At 40.8% G+C, this 25,194-nt stretch overlaps 1 protein-coding gene across 2 annotated transcripts in view; it reads left to right on the forward strand.

Moving 5' to 3' along the window:
- The first annotated feature begins 263 nt into the window (after positions 1-263).
- The window catches only part of METTL22 (methyltransferase 22, Kin17 lysine), a 32,043-nt gene continuing 7,112 nt past the window's right edge, over positions 264-25,194 (forward strand). The window contains exons 1-10 of one of the 2 annotated variants that reach the window (XM_074196344.1): positions 267-531; positions 9,768-9,935; positions 11,024-11,398; positions 12,409-12,449; positions 12,534-12,678; positions 14,925-14,996; positions 15,326-15,379; positions 16,120-16,200; positions 17,441-17,543; positions 19,240-19,408. In XM_074196344.1, coding sequence (XP_074052445.1) covers positions 9,803-9,935; positions 11,024-11,398; positions 12,409-12,449; positions 12,534-12,678; positions 14,925-14,996; positions 15,326-15,379; positions 16,120-16,200; positions 17,441-17,543; positions 19,240-19,408 — 1,173 coding nt within the window. In that variant the 5' untranslated portion in view covers positions 267-531; positions 9,768-9,802. Of the gene's footprint in view, positions 532-9,767; positions 9,936-11,023; positions 11,399-12,408; positions 12,450-12,533; positions 12,679-14,924; positions 14,997-15,325; positions 15,380-16,119; positions 16,201-17,440; positions 17,544-19,239; positions 19,409-25,194 lie in introns of both variants that reach the window. The other variant, XM_074196345.1, reaches the window with a different exon arrangement.

The following is a 25,194-nucleotide window of genomic DNA, read 5'->3' on the forward strand; positions in this document are numbered from 1 at the left end:
GAAAAAATGAAAGGAATCATAAGGAGAAAGAAAAAAGGAAAAGAAAAGATGAGGCAAGCTGGGGGGAAGGGAAGGGAAGGGAAGGAAAGACACAGGAGGGCAAACAAGGGGAAGGGGAGGACTTCCGAGCCTTCCCGCGGCTGCGCCGCCCGCCTCTCCGCCAGGGGCGGGGCCGGGGCAGGCGCGTGGGGCGGGGCCGGGGCAGGCGCGTGGGGCGGGGCCGCGGTAAGGCCCAGGTTGGCGGCCCCGGGCCAGGGCTGCGGACGGCCCAGGGGGCCCAGGGCTTCCGCGCGCTCCCGCCCAGGCCGGCCACGCCCACAAGCCCTTCTCTGTTCGCACTCGGGCCTAGAGCGCGCCCCCGCTCAAAGCGCCCCCTAGCGGTCTTCGCAGGCGCGCCCCCGGGCTAGAGAGGGGAGGCCGCGCACGCGCGCCGAACATGGCGGCGGGGGAGGAGGCGGCCTAGGCTTCCCCTGACTGGTGGGCTTGCGGGTTGGCGGGTCCGCTCGGACTCAGCCTCGCCCCGGCAGCCGGGTAAGCCTTCCCCTCTCCAGTCGGTGCATAGGGCGGTACGGAACACAGGGGGGCACGCTGGGGGGAAGGCCGGGGCGGACCTTAGGGAGGCCCGGGACTGGGGGGGGGGGGGTCGGAGGGGAAACGTCGAAGGGGAGACGACGTGCCCCCGTGCGCGCGCGCGCGCGCACGCACGTCGAGTGCCGCCTCGGAGCCGCGGGTCCCGAGGGCGAGGCGAGCGCGTGCACGTGGCGGGGGCGGGGCCGCTCCGCGGCTGGGTTCAGAGGCCGCGGGGCCAGGCCTCAGACCCCGCGCCCCCGGCGCCGCCCCCAGTGCCGGCTGCCCGCATTCATGCCTTCGTGTATGTAATAAGGTCTGAGGAGGCCTGGGCCCTGCTGCTGAAGGCTCTCCGAAAAAGAGCCCCCTCCCCAAAGAAAGGGGCTCCCCCGGGAAACCGCCCCGAGACTGAGCCTGAGGCCCTCCCCCCGCCCGCGCCCGCCCGGAGGTCTCACCAAGCCCCCCCAGGCCTCCAGCCCCGGCCTTCCCGCAGCCCGAGGTGGGCGGTGTGCGCCCAGGGCTGGCCGCACCCTGCCGCTGCGTGTGTGGTGCACACGCGTGCACATGCACACATGCACACACGCGCGTGCGCGCACACATGCACACGCGCGCAGTCACACAGTCTGTCTCTCACATACACACAGTCTCTGTCACACATACACAGTCTCACAGTCTTTCTGTCTCACACACACAGTCTGTCTCTCTTCATACACACAGTCTCTCACACACAAACACACAGTCTCACACACAGTCTCACACATACAGTCTCTCACACATACAGTCTCTCACACACACACAGTCTGTCTCACACACAATCTGTCACACACAGTCTGTCTCACACAGTGTGTCTGTCTCTCTCACACAGTCTTTCTATCTCTCTCACACTCACACAATCTGTCTCTCTCACACAGTCTTTCTCACACACACACTGTCTACACACACACAGTCTCTGTCACACATACACAGTCTCTCACAGTCTTTCTGTCTCACACACACAGTCTGTCTCTCTGTCTCTCTCACACAGTCTTTCTATCTCTCTCTCACACTCACACAGTCTGTCTCTCTCACAGTCTTTCTCACACACACACTGTCGACACACACACAGTCTCTGTCACACATACACAGTCTCACAGTCTTTCTGTCTCACACACACAGTCTGTCTCTCTCCATACACACATACACAGTCTCACAGTCTTTCTGTCTCACACACACAGTCTGTCTCTCTGTCTCTCTCACACAGTCTTTCTATCTCTCACACTCACACAGTCTGTCTCTCTCACACAGTCTTTCTCACACACACACTGTCTACACACACACAGTCTCTGTCACACATACACAGTCTCTCACAGTCTTTCTGTCTCACACACACAGTCTGTCTCTGTCTCTCTCACACAGTCTTTCTATCTCTCTCTCACACTCACACAGTCTGTCTCTCTCACAGTCTTTCTCACACACACACTGTCGACACACACACAGTCTCTGTCACACATACACAGTCTCTCACAGTCTTTCTGTCTCACACACACAGTCTGTCTCTCTTCATACACACAGTCTCACACACAGTCTCACACATACAGTCTCTCACACATACAGTCTCACACACACACAGTCTGTCTCACACACAATCTGTCACACACAGTCTGTCTCACACAGTGTGTCTGTCTCTCTCACACAGTCTTTCTATCTCTCTCACACTCACACAATCTGTCTCTCTCACACAGTCTTTCTCACACACACACTGTCTACACACACACAGTCTCTGTCACACATACACAGTCTCTCACAGTCTTTCTGTCTCACACACACAGTCTGTCTCTCTGTCTCTCTCACACAGTCTTTCTATCTCTCTCTCACACTCACACAGTCTGTCTCTCTCACAGTCTTTCTCACACACACACTGTCGACACACACACAGTCTCTGTCACACATACACAGTCTCACAGTCTTTCTGTCTCACACACACAGTCTGTCTCTCTCCATACACACAGTCTCTCACACACAAACACACAGTCTCACACACAGTCTCTCACACATACAGTCTCTCACACATACAGTCTCTCACACACACAGTCTGTCTCACACACAATCTGTCACACACAGTCTGTCTCACACAGTGTGTCTGTCTCTCTCACACAGTCTTTCTATCTCTCACACTCACACAGTCTGTCTCTCTCACACAGTCTTTCTCACACACACACTGTCTACACACACACAGTCTCTGTCACACATACACAGTCTCTCACAGTCTTTCTGTCTCACACACACAGTCTGTCTCTCTGTCTCTCTCACACAGTCTTTCTATCTCTCTCTCACACTCACACAGTCTGTCTCTCTCACAGTCTTTCTCACACACACACTGTCGACACACACACAGTCTCTGTCACACATACACAGTCTCTCACAGTCTTTCTGTCTCACACACACAGTCTGTCTCTCTCCATACACACAGTCTCTCACACACAAACACACAGTCTCACACACAGTCTCTCACACATACAGTCTCTCACACACACAGTCTGTCTCACACACAATCTGTCACACACAGTCTGTCTCACACAGTGTGTCTGTCTCTCTCACACAGTCTTTCTATCTCTCACACTCACACAGTCTGTCTCTCTCACACAGTCTTTCTCACACACACACTGTCTACACACACACAGTCTCTGTCACACATACACAGTCTCTCACAGTCTTTCTGTCTCACACACACAGTCTGTCTCTGTCTCTCTCACATAGTCTTTCTATCTCTCTCTCACACTCACACAGTCTGTCTCTCTCACAGTCTTTCTCACACACACACTGTCGACACACACACAGTCTCTGTCACACATACAGTCTCTCACAGTCTTTCTGTCTCACACACACAGTCTGTCTCTCTCCATACACACAGTCTCTCACACACAAACACACAGTCTCACACACAGTCTCTCACACATACAGTCTCTCACACACACAGTCTGTCTCACACACAATCTGTCACACACAGTCTGTCTCACACAGTGTGTCTGTCTCTCTCACACAGTCTTTCTATCTCTCACACTCACACAGTCTGTCTCTCTCACAGTCTTTCTCACACACACACTGTCGACACACACACAGTCTCTGTCACACATACACAGTCTCACAGTCTTTCTGTCTCACACACACAGTCTGTCTCTCTTCATACACACAGTCTCACACACAGTCTCACACATACAGTCTCTCACACATACAGTCTCACACACACACAGTCTGTCTCACACACAATCTGTCACACACAGTCTGTCTCACACAGTGTGTCTGTCTCTCTCACACAGTCTTTCTATCTCTCTCACACTCACACAGTCTGTCTCTCTCACAGTCTTTCTCACACACACACTGTCGACACACACACAGTCTCTGTCACACATACACAGTCTCTCACAGTCTTTCTGTCTCACACACACAGTCTGTCTCTGTCTCTCTCACACAGTCTTTCTCTCTCACACTCACACAGTCTGTCTCTCTCACAGTCTTTCTCACACACACACTGTCGACACACACACAGTCTCTGTCACACATACACAGTCTCACAGTCTTTCTGTCTCACACACACAGTCTGTCTCTCTTCATACACACAGTCTCTCACACACAAACACACAGTCTCACACACAGTCTCACACACAGTCTCTCACACATACAGTCTCTCACACACACACAGTCTGTCTCACACACAATCTGTCACACACAGTCTGTCTCACACAGTGTGTCTGTCTCTCTCACACAGTCTTTCTATCTCTCACACTCACACAGTCTGTCTCTCTCACACAGTCTTTCTCACACACACACTGTCTACACACACACAGTCTCTGTCACACATACACAGTCTCTCACAGTCTTTCTGTCTCACACACACAGTCTGTCTCTGTCTCTCTCACACAGTCTTTCTATCTCTCTCTCACACTCACACAGTCTGTCTCTCTCACAGTCTTTCTCACACACACACTGTCGACACACACACAGTCTCTGTCACACATACACAGTCTCACAGTCTTTCTGTCTCACACACACAGTCTGTCTCTCTTCATACACACAGTCTCTCACACACAAACACACAGTCACACACAGTCTCACACATACAGTCTCTCACACATACAGTCTCTCACACACACAGTCTGTCTCACACACAATCTGTCACACACAGTCTGTCTCACACAGTGTGTCTGTCTCTCTCACACAGTCTTTCTATCTCTCACACTCACACAGTCTGTCTCTCTCACACAGTCTTTCTCACACACACACTGTCTACACACACACAGTCTCTGTCACACATACACAGTCTCTCACAGTCTTTCTGTCTCACACACACAGTCTGTCTCTCTGTCTCTCTCACACAGTCTTTCTATCTCTCTCTCACACTCACACAGTCTGTCTCTCTCACAGTCTTTCTCACACACACACTGTCGACACACACACAGTCTCTGTCACACATACACAGTCTCTCACAGTCTTTCTGTCTCACACACACAGTCTGTCTCTCTCCATACACACAGTCTCTCACACACAAACACACAGTCTCACACACAGTCTCACACATACAGTCTCTCACACATACAGTCTCTCACACACACACAGTCTGTCTCACACACAATCTGTCACACACAGTCTGTCTCACACAGTGTGTCTGTCTCTCTCACACAGTCTTTCTATCTCTCTCACACTCACACAATCTGTCTCTCTCACACAGTCTTTCTCACACACACACTGTCTACACACACACAGTCTCTGTCACACATACACAGTCTCTCACAGTCTTTCTGTCTCACACACACAGTCTGTCTCTGTCTCTCTCACACAGTCTTTCTATCTCTCTCTCACACTCACACAGTCTGTCTTTCTCACAGTCTTTCTCACACACACACTGTCGACACACACACAGTCTCTGTCACACATACACAGTCTCACAGTCTTTCTGTCTCACACACACAGTCTGTCTCTCTTCATACACACAGTCTCTCACACACAAACACACAGTCTCACACACAGTCTCACACATACAGTCTCTCACACATACAGTCTCTCACACACACACAGTCTGTCTCACACACAATCTGTCACACACAGTCTGTCTCACACAGTGTGTCTGTCTCTCTCACACAGTCTTTCTATCTCTCTCACACTCACACAATCTGTCTCTCTCACACAGTCTTTCTCACACACACACTGTCGACACACACACAGTCTCTGTCACACATACACAGTCTCACAGTCTCTGTCTCACACACAGTCTGTCTCTCTTCATACACACAGTCTCTCACACACAAACACACAGTCTCACACACAGTCTCTTACACATACAGTCTCTCACACACACAGTCTGTCTCACACACAATCTGTCACACACAGTCTGTCTCACACAGTGTGTCTCTCTGTCTCACACAGTCTTTCTATCTCTCTCTCACACTCACACAGTCTGTCTCTCTCACAGTCTTTCTCACACACACACTGTCTACACACACACAGTCTCTGTCACACATACACAGTCTCTCACAGTCTTTCTGTCTCACACACACAGTCTGTCTCTGTCTCTCTCACACAGTCTTTCTCTCTCTCTCTCACACTCACACAGTCTGTCTCTCTCACAGTCTTTCTCACACACACACTGTCGACACACACACAGTCTCTGTCACACATACACAGTCTCACAGTCTTTCTGTCTCACACACACAGTCTGTCTCTCTCCATACACACAGTCTCTCACACACAAACACACAGTCTCACACACAGTCTCTCACACATACAGTCTCTCACACACACAGTCTGTCTCACACACAATCTGTCACACACAGTCTGTCTCACACAGTGTGTCTGTCTCTCTCACACAGTCTTTCTATCTCTCACACTCACACAGTCTGTCTCTCTCACAGTCTTTCTCACACACACACTGTCGACACACACACAGTCTCTGTCACACATACACAGTCTCACAGTCTTTCTGTCTCACACACACAGTCTGTCTCTCTCCATACACAGTCTCTCATACACAAACACACAGTCTCACACACAGTCTCTCACACATACAGTCTCTCACACACACAGTCTGTCTCACACACAATCTGTCACACACAGTCTGTCTCACACAGTGTGTCTGTCTCTCTCACACAGTCTTTCTATCTCTCTCACACTCACACAATCTGTCTCTCTCACACAGTCTTTCTCACACACACACTGTCGACACACACACAGTCTCTGTCACACATACACAGTCTCACAGTCTCTGTCTCACACACAGTCTGTCTCTCTTCATACACACAGTCTCTCACACACAAACACACAGTCTCACACACAGTCTCACACATACAGTCTCTCACACATACAGTCTGTCTCACACACAATCTGTCACACACAGTCTGTCTCACACAGTGTGTCTCTCTGTCTCACACAGTCTTTCTATCTCTCTCTCACACTCACACAGTCTGTCTCTCTCACAGTCTTTCTCACACACACACTGTCTACACACACACAGTCTCTGTCACACATACACAGTCTCTCACAGTCTTTCTGTCTCACACACACAGTCTGTCTCTGTCTCTCTCACACAGTCTTTCTCTCTCTCTCTCACACTCACACAGTCTGTCTCTCTCACAGTCTTTCTCACACACACACTGTCGACACACACACAGTCTCTGTCACACATACACAGTCTCACAGTCTTTCTGTCTCACACACACAGTCTGTCTCTCTTCATACACACAGTCTCTCACACACAAACACACAGTCTCACACACAGTCTCACACATACAGTCTCTCACACACACACAGTCTGTCTCACACACAATCTGTCTCACACAGTGTGTCTCTGTCTGTCTCACACAGTCTTTCTATCTCTCTCTCACACTCACACAGTCTGTCTCTCTCACACAGTCTTTCTCACACACACAGTCTACACACACACAGTCTCTGTCACACATACACAGTCTCTCACAGTCTTTCTGTCTCACACACAGTCTGTCTCTCTTCATACACACAGTCTCTCACACACAAACACAGTCTCACACACAGTCTCTCACACATACAGTCTCTCTCACACACACACAGTCTGTCTCACACACAGTCTCTCACACACAATCTGTCACACACAGTCTCTCACACACACACAGTCTGTCTCACACAGTCTGTCTCTCTGTCTCTCTCACACAGTCTTTCTATCTCTCACACTCACACAGTCTGTCTCTCTCACACAGTCTTTCTCACACACAGAGTCTGTCTACACACACACAGTCTCTGTCACACACACAGTCTCACACAGTCTTTCTGTCTTTCACACACTCATACACTGTCTCTCACACACATACACACACTGTCTCTCTCTGTCTCTTACACACACACACACACACACACACACACACACACACACACAAGAGTTTAGGGAAGGCTGGGTAGCTCTCTCATTCTGTAGAAGGGATTCATATTTCCAGTGCATGTGGGTCTACAACCATGACTACCCCCCCCAGCCCCAGTCTCTTCCAATATTTGGCTCCATGATTTATGATAGAAATTTGGGTCCCCCCACTTGGGTGGGAAAGAGACTTGGAGGTGAGGAGGGCCATACCAAGTTCTGTAAAACAATAATGGCCAGAACAACCCTACCTTTGTGGAAGGTAGAAGTATTATTCTCATTTGACAAATGAGAACACAACTGGGGAAGAGGAGAAGTGACTTTCCCAAGGACACACACTTATTTAGTAAACTCTTAAACTTGAAGATGTGTCTTAGAGACAAATCACTTTGATCCTCTTGAGATGGGAAATTATAAGCATGGTGACATCTCCCTCCTTTCCCGACCCTTTAGAAGAATACTGGATATTTGCAGTTTCAGAGTTTTCACAAGCTTCTCTTAGGCTTCTACAACCCCAAATGTAGACATTTATAAGAAAAGGAGCTATGTGATCTGTCATCAGCTCTTGCTCACATGGGCTAAAGAAGTATAAAAGAAATCCACACATAACTCCCTCAGCTCTTCTTCCCTTCCACCTCCTTTAAAAAAAGGGGGGAGGGGCGGCTAGGTGGCCCAGTGGATAAAGCACTGGCCCTGGAGTCAGGTGTACCTGGGTTCAAATCCGGTCTCAGACACTTGATAATTACCTAGCCATGTGGCCTTGGGCAAGCCACTTAACCCCATTTGCCTTGCAAAAAAACTTTTAAAAAAAGGGGGGGAAAAAGATCATCTTATCAGAGTTGTTCAGGAGCCCTGGAACAGACTACAATTTTACCTCTTCCCTTTTTGCTGCTGGCAGGGGAAGAGGAGTAAAAGAAGGGTCTGAGTAATATCCTTAAACTGAATCATTGGTCTAGAGTGATTAGATTCTAAGAAACCAGATGGATCCCTGTCTGTGTTGTGTTTCTAATAATAACATTTCTTGCATATGGTTTGTATTATATACCCTTTCTATGATTAAGCACACTTATAAGACATACTATTCAGGCTTGTGTTGCACAAAATACATGATCTCTGTCAATTACCTCAAAATAGACTTGTATGTTCTTAGTCTAATTTGCTTCATATTTATTTATATAGCTATCTTATCATTATCATCTAATTGTAATATCTTTGAGGGTCAGAACCTTGTTTTAGTACACTTTGAAATTTTAGCGCCTACCATTGTGTGCTACACATTTTTTTTTCTTTTTTAGATGGGATCTTTGATTTCACTGGACTAGGGAGCACCTATTAAGTAATCTCCCTCTTCCAGGGCAGTTAAGCACCTGTTTTATAATTTATAATCTTAATATAGTAATCCAGGATGCTAAGGTTAAATTACTTACCCAGTATCAAAAAGAAAATGTGTCAAAGACAACTTTTTTAAAGCTGTTGTTTTTGGGGTTTTTTTGCAAGGCAGTGGGATTAAGTGGCTTGCCCAAGGCCACACAGGTAATTATTACATGTCTGAGGCCGGATTTGAACTCAGGTACTCCTGACTCTAGGGCCAGTGCTGTATCCACTGCACCACCTAGTTGCCCCCAAAGACAGCATTCTTGAACTTATATCTTCCTGGCTGAGGTTAATCACTATTCCTTGACTCCCTGTTTGTTACATATAATAGGCCCTTAATAACTGCTTGTGGAAGAAACACAAACCAACTCAAGGGTATATTTCTAAGTGTCTTTTGATAAGTATTAAGTGGATAATGAAACATTTTCATTTGTAACAGCCTTTCATTAAGGGTATCTTTTCATTCTAGATGCTCTTTTTACAAATTAATAGCAACACTGTACAATGGTGGATCCAGAAAAGGAGAAAGCTATGGAAGAAATTACATTTAAAAGTGATACTGTGCTATCTGATGTGCATCTAAACACCCCAAATAAAAGACACCTCATGGTACGCCTGAATACTGTTGGCCAACCTGGTAAGCACAAAAGGTTCATGGCAGAATTACTGATCTCATGAGTTTGTTTTCCATTTGTAGTTGATTTACCAACCCACCTACAAGAATAGAATCAGATTCTTTTTTTAACACTGTTTGGGGGGAAGGAAAGAATATTAATTAGCAACACAATGAGTTCTTCAGTTAGAAAAAGCCAAGTTTTTTCTTGCCGTGGTAAAAATATGGTACAATGGAAAAAAAACCAGCATTGAGTATCTGGGCTCAAATCCCAGCTCTTCTCCTTATGACTTGATTGATCTTGTCGCTTAAATCGTCCAGGCCGCAGCTTGGTTATCTGCAAAATCCTAGGGTGTAAATAACTTCTGAGATCCCTTATCATTTTATAAAGGACTACTGGCCATTGCCTTCTTTATAACTATCCTTCACTTAAATATAGAAACACTAGGATTAGGGTTTATTTAACCTTTTCTTCCAAATAGCACCTTTGAACTCAAAGAGTTTTAAGTGCCAACTGTAAACATCCATCCCATAGCTTTCATTCAGATTTCAGGAATTCTTAGCCGAGAATCTCCAGATCCTCTAGGAGTCCTAGGCTTCACCAGACCTCCATAGGTCCATGACACAAAAAAGGTTAAAAATCTCTGATCTAATACCTCTAATTTCCAGCCTTCTTTAGCTGTGGAGCTCTGAATTGGATATGGTCTTCATAAAGGTTTAATTAATGGAGAATATAATAAATTTCAAAGGTCATAGTCCATGTTAAACATATCTTCCAGGCTGTTCACCTCATCAGGTGAACCCTGTGGGCATGCATACTATTATTCCTGTCTTTCTATTTATTACTAGTAAACTAGACTTTTTTTTTTTTTTTTAGGTTTTTGCAAGGCAAATGGGGTTAAGTGGCTTGCCCAAGGCCACACAGCTAGGTAATTATTAAGTGTCTGAGACCGGATTTGAACCCAGGTACTCCTGACTCCAAGGCCAGTGCTTTATCCCTTACGCCACCTAGCTGCCCCTAAACTAGACTTTCAAATATCTCAGTAAGGAAGTTAGCACTTTCCAAGTGAGAGATCTTACTACCCCATATTTTTGTCTGTTTTATTTTTCAGTTTTTCTGTCACAGTTCAAACTTCTATGGAACAAAGTTTCTTGTAAAGATACTCATGTTAAAGATAAAAAACAAAAAGACATTCAAATAGAAAATACTGTGCTTGATGACAGAAGTATTCAGGAATCCTATGGCAAGAATAGCAATGGTATAGATTTTCTGAACAAGAATGAAACTCAAACTTGCTCTTCTATGAGAATAGAAGCTTTATTGGATAATGATGGTGACTTGGAAGTGGTAAGAAGACCAAGACTTTTCTCTGAGACAAAACAAAAAGAGCCATCAAGAAATAAAACACATCCTAAAGTTCTAAGCCAGGGAGCAGAAAATCGCAATGAAGAACAAGAAAATATCCATCATAATATGGTTAAAATAGGTAAATATGCAAGAATTATCCATTCAGAACCTATGTCTGTGTCTTCTGTAAGATTGTAAAGATTATCCTCTATATGTTACCCACCTCCCCTTTATGCAAGGACCCATTTGATAAATTAATTCTAACTGGTTATGTGACTTTAGGCAAATCACTTGACTTTCTTGAGCCTTGATGCCTGGAGAACCATTGTTACAAATAGGATTGTTAGCTGACTTGAGGGAAAAGATGATGTTGCTTTTGGGATCATGGCAAGATATATTGATGGTAATGTCCAATACACAATTAGATGAAATTGAAGATTCTGAGAGAAGTCAAGGCTGTAGTTAAAGATTTAGAAGATCTCTGAATAAAGAGAACATAAAGCAGGGAAGTGTACTCGATAATCCTTCAGTTAAGCCTGCTGACTCAAAGTCTCAAAAATCTAGTGTGCTTCAAGTTGGTGAAGGAGAAATAAAATCTGCCTCTGTAGTGTTGTGGTTGATATGCTTCCGAATTAACCATTAGTCTAGGTGGCTAAATTTTGATAGTTTGGGTTATAAAATTTTTAAGTCCCCCTAAAGGAGTGTTAGTTATTAAGAATAAATGTATACTTAGTTGCTTTACCTATCAGTCACAAATTCATCCAACCTAATTTGCTGGTGGCCATCAGTTTAGAGGTATAGGATGAGGGGAAGAGTGCTATTTGGTTTTAAAAATATCCTTTTGTCAGATACTAATTGCCACTTTTATAAGCATAACAATAAGCTCAGAATATGTCCACTTTTAAAATTCAGAGCTGTTCTTCTTACCTGTTGGGTACTTATCTTGTGAAGAAAGAGCAAAAACCCAACTTTTAAAAATCAAGTCTATCTTTCTTCTTAGAATTAGATTTGTTCACTTATTCTAGAATATATGACCATTGCTTTAAAATTGCAATTTAAATCTAATTCTAAGATCTCCTATGCCCTTTTGGTTTTGTTCAGTCCTCATTTCACTGTGGGTATTTTTGTTTTGGTTTTCCATTCTGCCAGAGCACACCATGGCCACCCCTCTGGAAGATGTTGGCAAACAGGTAGGTGTGTTCTTTTGTTCTTTGCTTTTAACATCTTAGATCTTTCCTTAAAGCTTGACCCCATGCTTTACTTGTGCCCTGAAGGTGTGGCGAGGAGCTTTCCTTCTAGCTGACTACATCCTGTTCCAATGTGACCTATTCAAAAATTGTACTGTACTTGAGCTTGGGGCAGGCACTGGGATTGCCAGCATCATCACAGCAACAATTGCCAAGACTGTTTACTGCACAGGTACTTTGTGTCTTCATTATTTGAGCTAAAATAGCAATATTAAAATATGTACACAAACTGAAAATTGAAAACAAGCAGCTATTGATTTTTCTTCTTTATTACCTTGGCTTTATCTCTTCCTTTCCCCCAACTTGATTCTGATCTCTATTGTCAAAGTGACCCTGAAGCTTTAGAGAAAAACCAGACAGGAACAAGACTTTTAACACTGTGGGGAGCCTGTGTTCCTATCACACTCTTACCAGCTGTGAAAGGAGAGAAGTGTCAGAGAAATGGAGGGGGGGTGGGGGGAGGAAGGAGAAAGAAGACAAAAAAAAAGAAATATGGGAAAAGATCTTAAAAATCTTGTGCAACCCATTTACTAGCAAATCCTGTAACAAAATTTGGGTTAATCATAGTTGTAAGTCTATGATGAACAGTTATTATACTAACCTCTCCTTCCCAGTTTTCTATAAATAACAAATGTTCACTTCTCAAAGAGGTAAACAAAATGAAAACATTATCTTGAGACAGCTATTCAGGATGATTGTCTTTAACTTCTCTTTTTACCATATATTTAACATTAAATTGAGAAGACAGAATTTTCAAGAGTGTTTCTTTGTCTCTTCCAGACGATTCATAGCATTTTTGAACTGGAAGGGACATAGAGGTCATCTAATTAAATCTCATTTTACAAAAGGAAGGGGGAACTGGGGTTTCCTCCCAGAAGAAGAAATGGCTTACCTAAGTTTACACAGTTATTTAATGACTGTGCTGGGTTTAGGACCCTGTTCTCTTTCCTCTTAGTCAAAGCCTCAAAGCTTTTAACTTTAGAAAGGACTGACTATTTTCTTCTAAATTTGGGGGTTTGGGATATCTTTAGTAATAGAAGAGTATTGTTTGGATCACTTTCTATCTTGGATTTTTCTAGCATACAGTAGGATGAGTGGATTAATATTAATAAAAGGAGTAATTTGGCTGCCTAAACTCTTTCTCCCTCATCTACTCCTTACTACAAATAATAAGCCAGAACAGACCTCTCTTCAACATCTTGGAAGAATATTCTCTTTCTTGTTTATATTTGGGAACCAAACTATTTTATCTTTTCCTAAGGTCATTTGAATTAAAATTTAAGTAATTTACTGTTTTGTAAAGAATCATTTAGGAAATATGTCACTTAAAATTTCAATAGCAGATATTATTTTGGCAAAACATTTTTAAAATCTTGAAAACATATTCTATGAACCTATATTAATTTCAAGTTTATTAATTTTGGTTTTGGTTTTCTGAAATTAGATCCTATGATTATTTAATATTTATTACCAAATTCAAAATTTTAAATAGGTCAAATTTTTTATAATTCAAAATAGTAGTCTTTGAAATTCCTGACTCAACAAATCTTTACCAGAGAGAGACTCAACATCCACAGTAAACAATGTGTTAAGAAAATTCTGTACATTATTTAGGAAAGATGATTCATTTCCAAGTTAAACTCTTCCTTGTTCCAGTCTTTTCATAGCAAACTTTGTTGTGAAAACCAGAAATCTAACTTGAGTCTACTACAGACAACTTTTTTACTCATAGTATTATAAGATATATCAGATCACATGATTTCTTTATCAAAAACAGAACTATAAAAATAACATTGATTTCTTGTACACATATTATTAAAAGCATTGAAATGTATTTTTCTGCATGCATAGAAAAATATTCATTTTCCTTATGCACCAAATGCAATATAATCTCAACTGAAAATTACTTTAATATATTCTCAACTGAAATCACTTTAAAAATAACAAAACCATAACTTCTTTGGTTCAGTATGATTGCAGTAGAACTAAGTTCTTACTGAAGCAAATAAGAAAGACCCTGTCAGAGAAATGACTTAGACACTTCCAGGTTTGAATGATGGGAAAGGCTAATGGTGAGATATGTAAAATTTTAAATGAATATTTTAACATGATCTGTGACTAAATTATAACTATTCTCACTTCTGATTAGCTCTCTTTTAAGCACATGCTTTAATATAAGTGTCATGACAGTACTTCATTACCCTCATGAAAAACAAAAATCATAATTGACATCATTGAGTTACCTCTTCTGATTTCAGAGATGAGATAGACTGAAGAACTTTTTCTGTACCTTTCCCTATATAAGCATAAGATAGTCTTCTCTTACAGTTTTATTTTATTCTTATCCTTAATATTAAGACTCTCTGAAAATTAAAACATTAAAATGCAAAATGTTATTATACTGAAAAATGCTTACAGATGTGGGTGAAGATCTTCTGACTATGTGTGAACGGAATGTTGCCCTAAACAGAAACTTGACAGCTACAAGAGGTAAAGTTCATTTGATATTTTGCATTTGCATGAGATTTTTTAAAATATGGGTTTTGTGGGGTTTTTTGGTTAAAAAAATCACAACATTCATATTGTTTTTAATAGTGGAAAAAACCTTTATATTGTGACTATAGATAATTGATTTTCAACTTTCTTTATATCCTCTCAGCTTAGTGGAAAAGAGACATTTTACTAGTTATTAGATTCAAATTTCTTCAGCTCATGGTGTTTCAGGAAGACTTTGCCCCCCCACCTGTATTGTATTCCCCCTCTTCCAACTTTTAATATGTGATTTTGGTTGTTGGGGTTTTTTTTGTTTTGTCCTATAGGAGGTGCAGTTAAGGTTAAAGAATTAGATTGGCTGAAAGATGACTTGTGCACTGGTAAGTTTGCTTCCTTATTATTTTAAATATTTGCTTCAGACTTTTGAACTGAGAGCTCTTCTCTAATAGAATACCCAAATCATTTACTTTGAAATTATTCCTAAGTTGTTTTTTTCTCTATTTTTATCCTTTGTTAATAGGGAGGGCTGTTTTAGATAAAGGGTGAAGAAATACATTGAGTATAATATAAAACTAAGATTTAAATAAAAGAAACATTTGGGAAAAAATTATTCCTAAATAAGTAATTACAGACTCTGCTATAGTTTAAAATAATTCTCATCTTTACTAGATTTACTAAAGTCAAATATGAGCAAAGGGTGACTGAGAGAGAAAAGTGATTGCCCATATCTACAATTTGGAGATGAACAATAGCAAGAGCTGAAAAAGAGATCATAGTGCTCTTCACATCGTAGCTGATTAATGAATGAACCTTGCCCAGTCATTATATTTTACAGATGAGAAAGCTGAGAGCCAAAGTTGTATAGATATTTAAGAGAAGAACCAGGACTAGAATCCAATTCTCCTGACTTCTGAATTAGAGCTATTTGGTACCTTCAGGGATGATTTCACATCTAAACTCTTCAATCTCACTTCAAAATAAACACGTTCTTTTTTGGGTCCTTGCTGTTACTTTTTTTTTCCTTTTGTCTTACTAGAGAATCTGATTTGTTTTTTTGATGAAGTATAAGGATGTTAAAAATCACAATATGCTCTTCCTTTTTTTGTTGGGTGTGGGGTAGATCCTCAAGTTCCTTTCAGTTGGTCTGAAGAAGAAATTTCTGACTTGTATGCTCATACTACTATCCTAATGGCAGCTGATGGTAAGGAAACATTATTTTATATAGATCACTTTTTATATGCTTAGTACAGTATGACTCCTTGTACTTGTTTTTATAAATTATAAAGATTTTCCAGAATTGATCATTAAAGAATCATGTAGTTCTCTAGCTCAATGTCAGCTCAATTCTAAAAACCTATTGTTTCCTATGAAAAAGTGCTCTAAATCACTTTTTATTAGAGAAATGCAAAGTAAAACAATTCTGAGGTATCACCTCACATTTATCAGATTGATAACTACAACACAAAAGGGAAATGATCAATGTTAAAGAGGATATGGGAAAATTGGAACATTGATGAACTCTTGTTGGAGTTGTGAATTGATCTAACCACTCTGTAGAGCAATTTGGAACTCTGCTCAAAGGGCAACCAAGTTGCATACCCTTTCCAGCAATGTCACTCCTAGGTTCGCATCCTAAGGAGATCATTTAAAAAAAGGGAAAAGGAGTTACGCATGCAAAAATATTTATAGATATTCTTTTTGAATACTGAAAATTGGATTTGAAATATTGAAAATTGAGAAAATACCCATCAATTGGGGAATGACTTTTCACAAGTTGTGGTATATGAATGTAATGAAATACTATTGTGCAATAAGAAATGATGAACAGGCAGATTTCAGAAAAACCTGGAAAGACTTGTATGAACTGATACAAAGTGAAATGAACAAAACAAGGAAATCATTATATATAGTAACAGCAACATAATGTTATGCTCAAACCTGAATGACTTAGCTCTTCTCAGCAACACAATAATCCAAGACAATTACAAAGGACTCGTGATGGAAAATACTATCCACATCCAAATAAAGAACTGATAGACTCTGAATGCAAATCAAAGCATACTATTTTTCACTTATATTTTTTTCATTTTTTTCTTTTGGTTTGTTTCTCCTTTCACAACTATGACTAATGGAAATATATTTTACATAACTATACAGATATAACCTATACTAAATTACCATTTTAGGAAGAGGGGAGAAAATTTGGAACTCAAAATATTGTAAAAATGAATGCTAAAAAGTGTCTTCACATATAATTGGAAAAAAGAAAATACTATAATAAAAAGAAAAAACTATTTAATACATTCTACATGTTATTTTCAAACTAAAAATATTAGTTTCCTTTTTATGGAAACTATTTCCATACACTATTTGTAGGTACTCTAAGAAGCATGAGAATTTTCAAGTGGTAATGTACTGGTTTTTATTTTTATTTTTTGCAGTCTTTTATGATGATGACCTCACAGATGCTTTATTTAAAACACTGTACAGAATTACTCACAATTTGAAAAATGCTTGTACAATCTATTTATCAATAGAGAAAAGGTATGTTGGGTCTCACATTTTGTCTATATTACAATAATGACATGTAAGGTTTTTCATGGGCCAGCCAAAATTTGCCTCTTAAATTTATCTCTCTCTCTCTCTTTCCCTCTCTCATATGTATATGTGTGTATATATGTGTATATATATATATATATATATATATGTTTTATATATGCAAATGTATGCGTGTCTGTGTGACTATATATGGATTCTATGAGAGAGATTATATAAATCTGTGTGTATATTTACATACGCATGTACATGCATAGAAATGTATATATATATATATATATATATTCTTCCCCATAAGCATGACTTTAACCATTACCCCTAATGCTAGTGATTCAAAAATCAGCCTCCTGTCCCCTTACTCAAACTCTAGTCTTATATCTCCAACTATCTTCTAAACATTTCTACCATATCTACTACCATCACTTCAAATTCATCATTTTCAAAAGTGAATTTATCTTTTTCACAAACAAGTTCTATCTTAATATTTGTCATCAGTACCACTTCCCCAGTCTTGCAGCTTAAGAACTTTGTCTTAAACATCTTTCCTTCATCTGCTTATCTAACTCCTTGACATTTTTCAAGGTTTAGCTTTCTTCCCTCTTCTACAAAGTCGTCTCTGACTATAACTAGTAGAGATCTTAAGTCAAGGAGGCTCAAATTCTGTGGAGTTCCCTTCTCTGATTTCCTAATGCTTAGCATAGGAAAGAACAAATAAATAAGGTATGTATATCAGAGATACAAGTAAAAGACTTCAGAAATAAATATATACAACTCTGGCAGCAATTTTTCTTCATCTGTCAAGTGAACTTTAAAATGTTAGTCTTTACTCCTTAGCATCATTTCGTTTTCTCCCTGGGCATTTGAAGTACTATATTACTTCAGTTTTCAGACTAAATTGTACCTGCAAGATCTCTTCTGTTTGAGGCCTAGCACCTGAGAAAATAGGCTCCTTTGTCATGATTTTCATTGGTGTTTATATACATGGTGTTCAGGCTACATATACAGAACATTTGCTTTTTTGTATTTTCAAATGATAGGACAAAATGACCCAAGGTTTGGTTTCAGATCTGTATATTAGAGACAAGCAGAAAGAATTGCACTTACAATGGTTCTAATATAATATACACATTTTTTTCTTTTTCTTCCATTTTTTGCTTGTTGTGTACTCTGTCACTTTTGAATTCCTCTCACAGCTCTTCCCCTAATAGATATTTTAATAAAGGTTGATGAATTTGGATTTTACTAAGCAAAGAGAATCAGCAGTTGACATTTGAACTACTTAATTTTACTGAGATAACAATAAAATTATTAAGTCAGAATTGAAGTCTACTGTGACCCAGCCCAGAAATCAGAAAGAAAGAAAGAGAATCCAAGGAATAATGAAATTCAAACTATCCTGAAACAGGTTTTAACTGCCCATCTAAATTGGATGCTTTGATTTCAGCCTATCAATTTTGTTTATTTCCAAAAATATTGAGCTCTAGCCTGACTTGCCTCTAATTCCAAAATAATCAAGGAAAAAAGGATATAGAGGTATATAAAGACATAGATATTTATGCCGATATGTATTTGGGTTAGTGTCAGATAAAGAAGTGAAGTTGGCAATATCTCTTAAGTATTATAGAAGAAAAGCATATCTTGAGAAATTTCTCAATGTAACACATGGCTCTTTGTTTTTTTCCAGACTAAACTTCACGCTTAGGCATTTGGACATTACATGTGAAGCTTACAATCATTTTCGATTTTCTCTAAATGATCTAGAGAAATTCAGAGATGGCAAAATGAAGTTTATTGTAGAGCCAATTGAAGCTACTTTCCCCCAGTTCCTTGTTTATGAACGTATAGAGCAGTTGGTAAGTGCCATTCATTTAGTAAACTAGCAGTAATGTGCTGAGTTAATTGCTTTGCCACTAAGCTGTTTAGTCAGCAGAAAAAAAAAACTTGAATGTGCCAAAAAACTCCAAACTGAAACTTCTTAATTACTGTACTTTAAGATAAGTTTTTTGTTTTTTTTCCTATGCATTGATAGTAGCACCCAAGGACTAGGGTGTAAAAACTGTAAAGTATGAAAATACTATGCTTGACATTTCCTCCTCCTTTCTTTCCCTTTCAATTTTGTTCTCTTTTTTTTTGGGGGGGGGCAGTTTCCCTTCCATCTTCCCAGGTTCCCAATACCAGTCTGTTTACTCTTCAAGGCTCCCCACTGTAGTTCCTCACAAGTTCCAGATATCTTTTAATATTCTTCCAATGAAAAGTAATATGTATGTCAGTACCCCTTCTCTAAAACCTTGCTGGCTTTAAAGGCCTAATCTGATTAATTAACCTAAAATATTTTTTGACGTAATAATACTACTGAGCTTTAACCTAAAAGAGTAACTAATAGTTTGAATTTTAATTATCTAGGAAGGCTGGTAATTGAAATTGTTCTTTCCAGAGTTAGCAATGATCTCTTAACTACCAAATCTGATAATTTTTTTTTCAATCCTTAATCTTCCTGACCTCTCTTAAATATTTAATACCATTTACTGTCCTTTCTTCCTAGATACTGTCATCTCTCTGGAATTTCATGACATTAATCTATCCTGGTTTTTCCCCCATGTGTCTGACTTTGCTAGTTCATCATATATATCCTGTCTCCTAAATGTAAATGTTTCCCAAGGCCCTATCTTAGACCCTTCTTACTCTTTACTCTCCACCCTCTCAGTGATCTTATCAGCTCACATGGATTTGACTATCATTTCCAAGCATATTGCTTCCAGATCTATGTATCCAACCCCATTCTCCTCTCAATATCAAATCTACATCACTAGTTGCCTATTGAATATATCACACAGGGCATACTGGGGAATAGGTAGATGGCACAGTGAATAGAGTGCCATGACTGGAGTCAGGAAGATCTGTGTTCTAATATGGCCAGTTTCAGACATTTACTTGCAAGTCACTTAACCCTGTTTGTCTCACTTTCCTAATCTTTTTTTTTTATTTCTTTTTTTAAATTTAATATTTATTCTCATTTTGTACAATTAATGTTATTTTTACATTAGTAAAATATTCTTGTTTAAGAGTGAATGAGATACCCCCTCCCCCCATAAATATAGACTTGCTTCAGCAATAAAGTAAAGGGGAGGGGAAAAATTAAAATTAAAAAAAATAATAGTAATAATTGTAGGTATGGCCAGGTGGAGCAATGGACAGAGCACCAGCCCTGGAGCCACGAGCACCCGAGCCCACATCTGGCCCAGTACACCCAACAATCACCCAGCCATGTGATATGCAAACCACCTGAACCCCACTGCCCTGCAAAAACCAAAAACAAAGAAAAAAAAGACCCAAAATAAAATGAAATAGTAATAATAGTAGGGGTGGCTGGGTGGTGGACAGAGCATTGGCCCTTGAGCCAGGAGCACCTGGGGCCAAATCCGGCCTCAGACACCCAAGGATCACCCTGCTATGTGGCCCCAGGCAGGCCACCCAGCCCCATTTGCCCTGCACCCCCCAAAAAATAATAATAATAATAAAAGATGTGCTTGAGTCTTTGTTCCAACACCAACAACTCTGTCGTGGGTGGATCACATTCTTTATGATAAGTCCATCACAAAAGTTACTTCCATATTTTTCCAGCTTTGCCATTGCTGATTGCAACGCCCTCCTTTCGTATTTCACCACTACCGTGTACTATGTTTTCTCTCTCCTTTCACTCTGACTCTGCTGTAGGGTAGCTGAGTGGCGCAGCAGACAGATCCCTGGTCCTAGGGCCAAGAGGCCCCAAGCCCCCATACCACCCCTTAGGCCCAGCGTCCACCTGGCCCTATGGTCCCGGACAGGCCATCCAATCTCAGTCCCTTGCAATAAGTAAAAAAGAAAATGTGTTATATCTGACCACTCTCCCCCCATGGTCCATCCTCTCCTCCATCACTCACATCCCCCACTTCCCCCTGTCCCCACCTCTCTTCTTCTTACTCCAAATGCCTATACCCCATTGAGTATATATGCTGTTTCCTCTCCTAGCCACCTCTGATAAGAGCGAAGATTCCCTTGTTCCCCCTTGCCTTCCCCCCCTTCCATATCATTGCAATAGCTCATTATAATAAAGAAAAATCTTATTATATGAAATATCTTGGCCTATTCCCCCTCTCCTTTTTCTTTCTCCCATTACATTTCCCTTTTTTTCCTATTGACTCCATTTTTACACCATATTTTATCTTCAAATTCAGCTTTCTCCTGTGCTTCAGCTATAAAAGCTCCCTCTACCTGCTCTATTAACTGAGAAGGTTCGTATGAGTATTATCAGTGACACTTTTCTATACAGGAATACATGCAGTTCATCATCATTAAGTCCCTCATATTTTCCCCTTCTCCTCCAATCTCCATGCTTCACCTGAGTCCTGTATCTGAAGATCAAACCTTCCATTCAGCTCTGGCCATTCCAACAGGAATATTTGAAATTGCCCTGGTTCATTGAAAGTCCATATTTTTCCCTGGAAGAGGACATTCAATTTTGTTGGGTAGTTGATTCTCAGTTGCATTCTAAGCTCTTTTGCCTTCTGGTATATTATATTCCAAGCCCTATGAGAGCTTTTAATGTAGTTGCTGCTAAGTCTTGTGAGATCCTGATTGCAGCTCCATGGTATTTGAATTGTGTCCTCCAGCTGCTTGTAATATTTTCTCTTTGACTTGGGAGTTCTGGAACTTGGCTATAATATTCCTTGGGGTTGTTTTTTTTGGATCTCTTTCTTGGGGAGATTGGTAGATTCTCTCCATTTCTGTTTTGCCCTCTGCTTCTAGGATATCAGGACAATTTTCCTGTAGTAATCTTTTAAAATGATGTCAAGGCTCTTTTCCTGATCATGACTTTCAAGTATTCCAATAATTTTTAAAGTATCTTTCCTAAATCTGTTTTCCGTATCAGTGCTTTTTCAATGAGATGTTTCACATTTTCTTCTAATTTTTCATTCTTTTGGTTTTGAAGTATTGAGTCCTGATTTCCTGTAAATTCAGCAATCTCCCTGAGTTCTATTCTTTGTCTGAAGGATTTGTTTTCCTCAGAGAGCCTTCTTATCTCTTTTTCCGTCTGGCCAATTCTGCTTTTTAAAGCATTCTTCTCCTCAATAACTTTTTAAACTGTTTTATCCATTTGACCTAAGCTGGGTTTTAGCATGCTATTTTCTTCAGCATTTTTTTGGGATTTCCTTGACTAGGCTGCTGACTTCATTTTCATGTTTTTCCTGCATCTCTCTCATTTCTTTTCCTAGTTTTTCTTCTAACTCTCTCATTTGATTTTCAAAGTCTTTTTTAATCTCTGTCATAGCCTGAGCCCAATTTCTGTTTTTCTTGGAGTCTTTAGATATAGGAGCTTGTGCTTCCTCATCTTCAGACTGAGTGTTTTGATCCTTCTTGGGCTCATTTGCAAAATATTTCTCAATTGTGTTCCTCTTTTTTCTCTGCTTGCTCATTTTTCCCAGCCTGCGACCTGTTTTGGGGTGCTTCCTGAGCTTTTGGGACACTCCCACAAGGGTCTCAGTGTGTGAGGCTCTGTCCTCCCTCCTGGTCTGTGAATGACCATAAGCTCCCCCCTCTGCCACGGGGCTGAGGTGGGCGGGGGCCTGCTGCTCTTTTGGGTGGGTGGGGGGAGCCTAGACTGCGATCAGGATCTGAATGTGGTCGGAGCCCCAGAGTCCTGTTCCAGGGGCAGAGGACAGAGCTCGGCAGTCTCTCTCTTTTCACTCCCCTCCCTCAGTTCAATGCACTCATGTCCTGCTTCTGTTTCCTGGATCTGGAATGCAGTGGCCAGGCAGCTTGCTGTGTGCCCTGAGGGCTGGGCTCCATGTGCTCGCTCTGGCAGAGGTCCCCCTCTGGTCCCCCACTTTGTGCCCCGTGCTCCCCAGGGTGCGCAGGTCAGGAAACTCCTGGGGGGCTGGGAGCAGCGGCTCCCAGCACCCTGGGGCTGCCTCCGGGAAGCTGAAGTTCTTTTGCTCTAGCCAGCCACCCCTCCAGCGGCCGCCCCTCCAACCCCGGGGAGCAGAGCCTTTCTGCCCTTTTCCAGGTTACCTTGAGTAGGAGCACTGCCTCATTGGGTCCCTCTGTGGGTTCTGTCTCTCAAAAATTTAGTTAAAGTCCTTAGTTTCAAAGATTTATGAGAGAGCTCCTAGGACACCCTCCACTCTTGTCGCCATCTTGGCTCTGCCCTTCAGTTTCCTAATCTTTAAATTGAAATGGAAAAGGTCATGGCAAACCATTCCAATTGCTTTACCAAGAAAACACCAAATGGTGTCACAATGAAGCCAACAGTACCAGCAACAGCTTAAACTTAACATGTGTAAAGTAGAATTCATTTTCATTCCCCCATCCCCAAATCATCTCTCTTCCAAACATTCCTATTTCTTTTGAAGGAAGCACCTTCTTCCATTCTTAGATTTATCAACTTCTCTCTCCTCACCTAATATATCCAGTAAGCTAACCAATCTTTCCATTTCTTTGTCCACAATATTTCTTATGTCTGACTCCTAGTCACACAACACCTAAGGTTGGCCCTCATAACCTATCACCTAGGTTATTTACATTGGTTTCCTCTACTCAAACTGCCAAAGTTATTTTCCTTAAACTTGAATCTGACCATATCACTAACTCTATTCATTCATCTCCAGTGGTTCTCTGTTGCCTCTTAGAATCAAATATAAACAAATACAATCTTTATCTCCTATGCCTGCCCTTATACTATCTATTCCCATGCCTGAATTGTATTCCCTCCTCACTTCATAGAATCCTTGTTTTCCTTCAAGATGTATCCCCAATATCATCTTCTATACAAAGCCTTTCCTGATTACCCTCCCCAAAACTAGTGTTTTCCTTTCAAATCATCTTGTATTTAACTACTTTCATCTATTTGCATGTATTTTCTTTATGTCCATTCATTCTATGAAGATAGATTTCTACCAACCTATACTGAGCTTAGCCCAAGTGACTCACTTGCAAATACAAATGAAATATTGACAAGGTACATTTTTACAAGGTACATTTGTTCATTCATTGAAAAATATGTATTGAACTTTCATTATGTATTTATTGCTATTATATGAAACAGAAACAGTTGCTAAATTTTACTATTGTCTTAAAGGGGAAAAGTTTTTCTTGCACCAAAAAAGTTCAGTCCCCTTAATAAGAGTATTTCTACTGGCAATCTTTTTCTCTTTAAAAAAAAAATCTAACCCAGGGGTAGCTAGGTGGTATAGTGGATAGAGCACTGGCCTTGGAGTCAGGAGAATCTGAGTTCAAATCCAGCCTCAGACACTTAATAATTACCTAGCTGTGTGGCCTAGGGCAAGCCACTTAGTCCCATTTGCCCTGCAAATATCTTAAAAAAAAAAAAAACTAACCTTTCAACTGTTATCAGCTTTTAAAGGTATTATATGTTTGAATAATATATCTGGGTAACATCTGAATCAAAACTTGTTTGGCATGAAATTTTTTTTTGCTGAACCTTCCCTGTTTTAAAAATTATTACTTTTCTGAAGAGTAACTTTCATTATGCACCCTTATAAATGAATAACCTGCCCAAATTCTACGTGAATTTAGAGTAAAACAAATATGTATTTATTTTATGATAAGCACACCTTCCTGTTTATAAGCTCTGCTGTAAAAG

This window comes from Macrotis lagotis, chromosome 8 (genome assembly GCF_037893015.1).
Source record: "Macrotis lagotis isolate mMagLag1 chromosome 8, bilby.v1.9.chrom.fasta, whole genome shotgun sequence".
Classification (NCBI taxonomy): domain Eukaryota; kingdom Metazoa; phylum Chordata; class Mammalia; order Peramelemorphia; family Peramelidae; genus Macrotis; species Macrotis lagotis.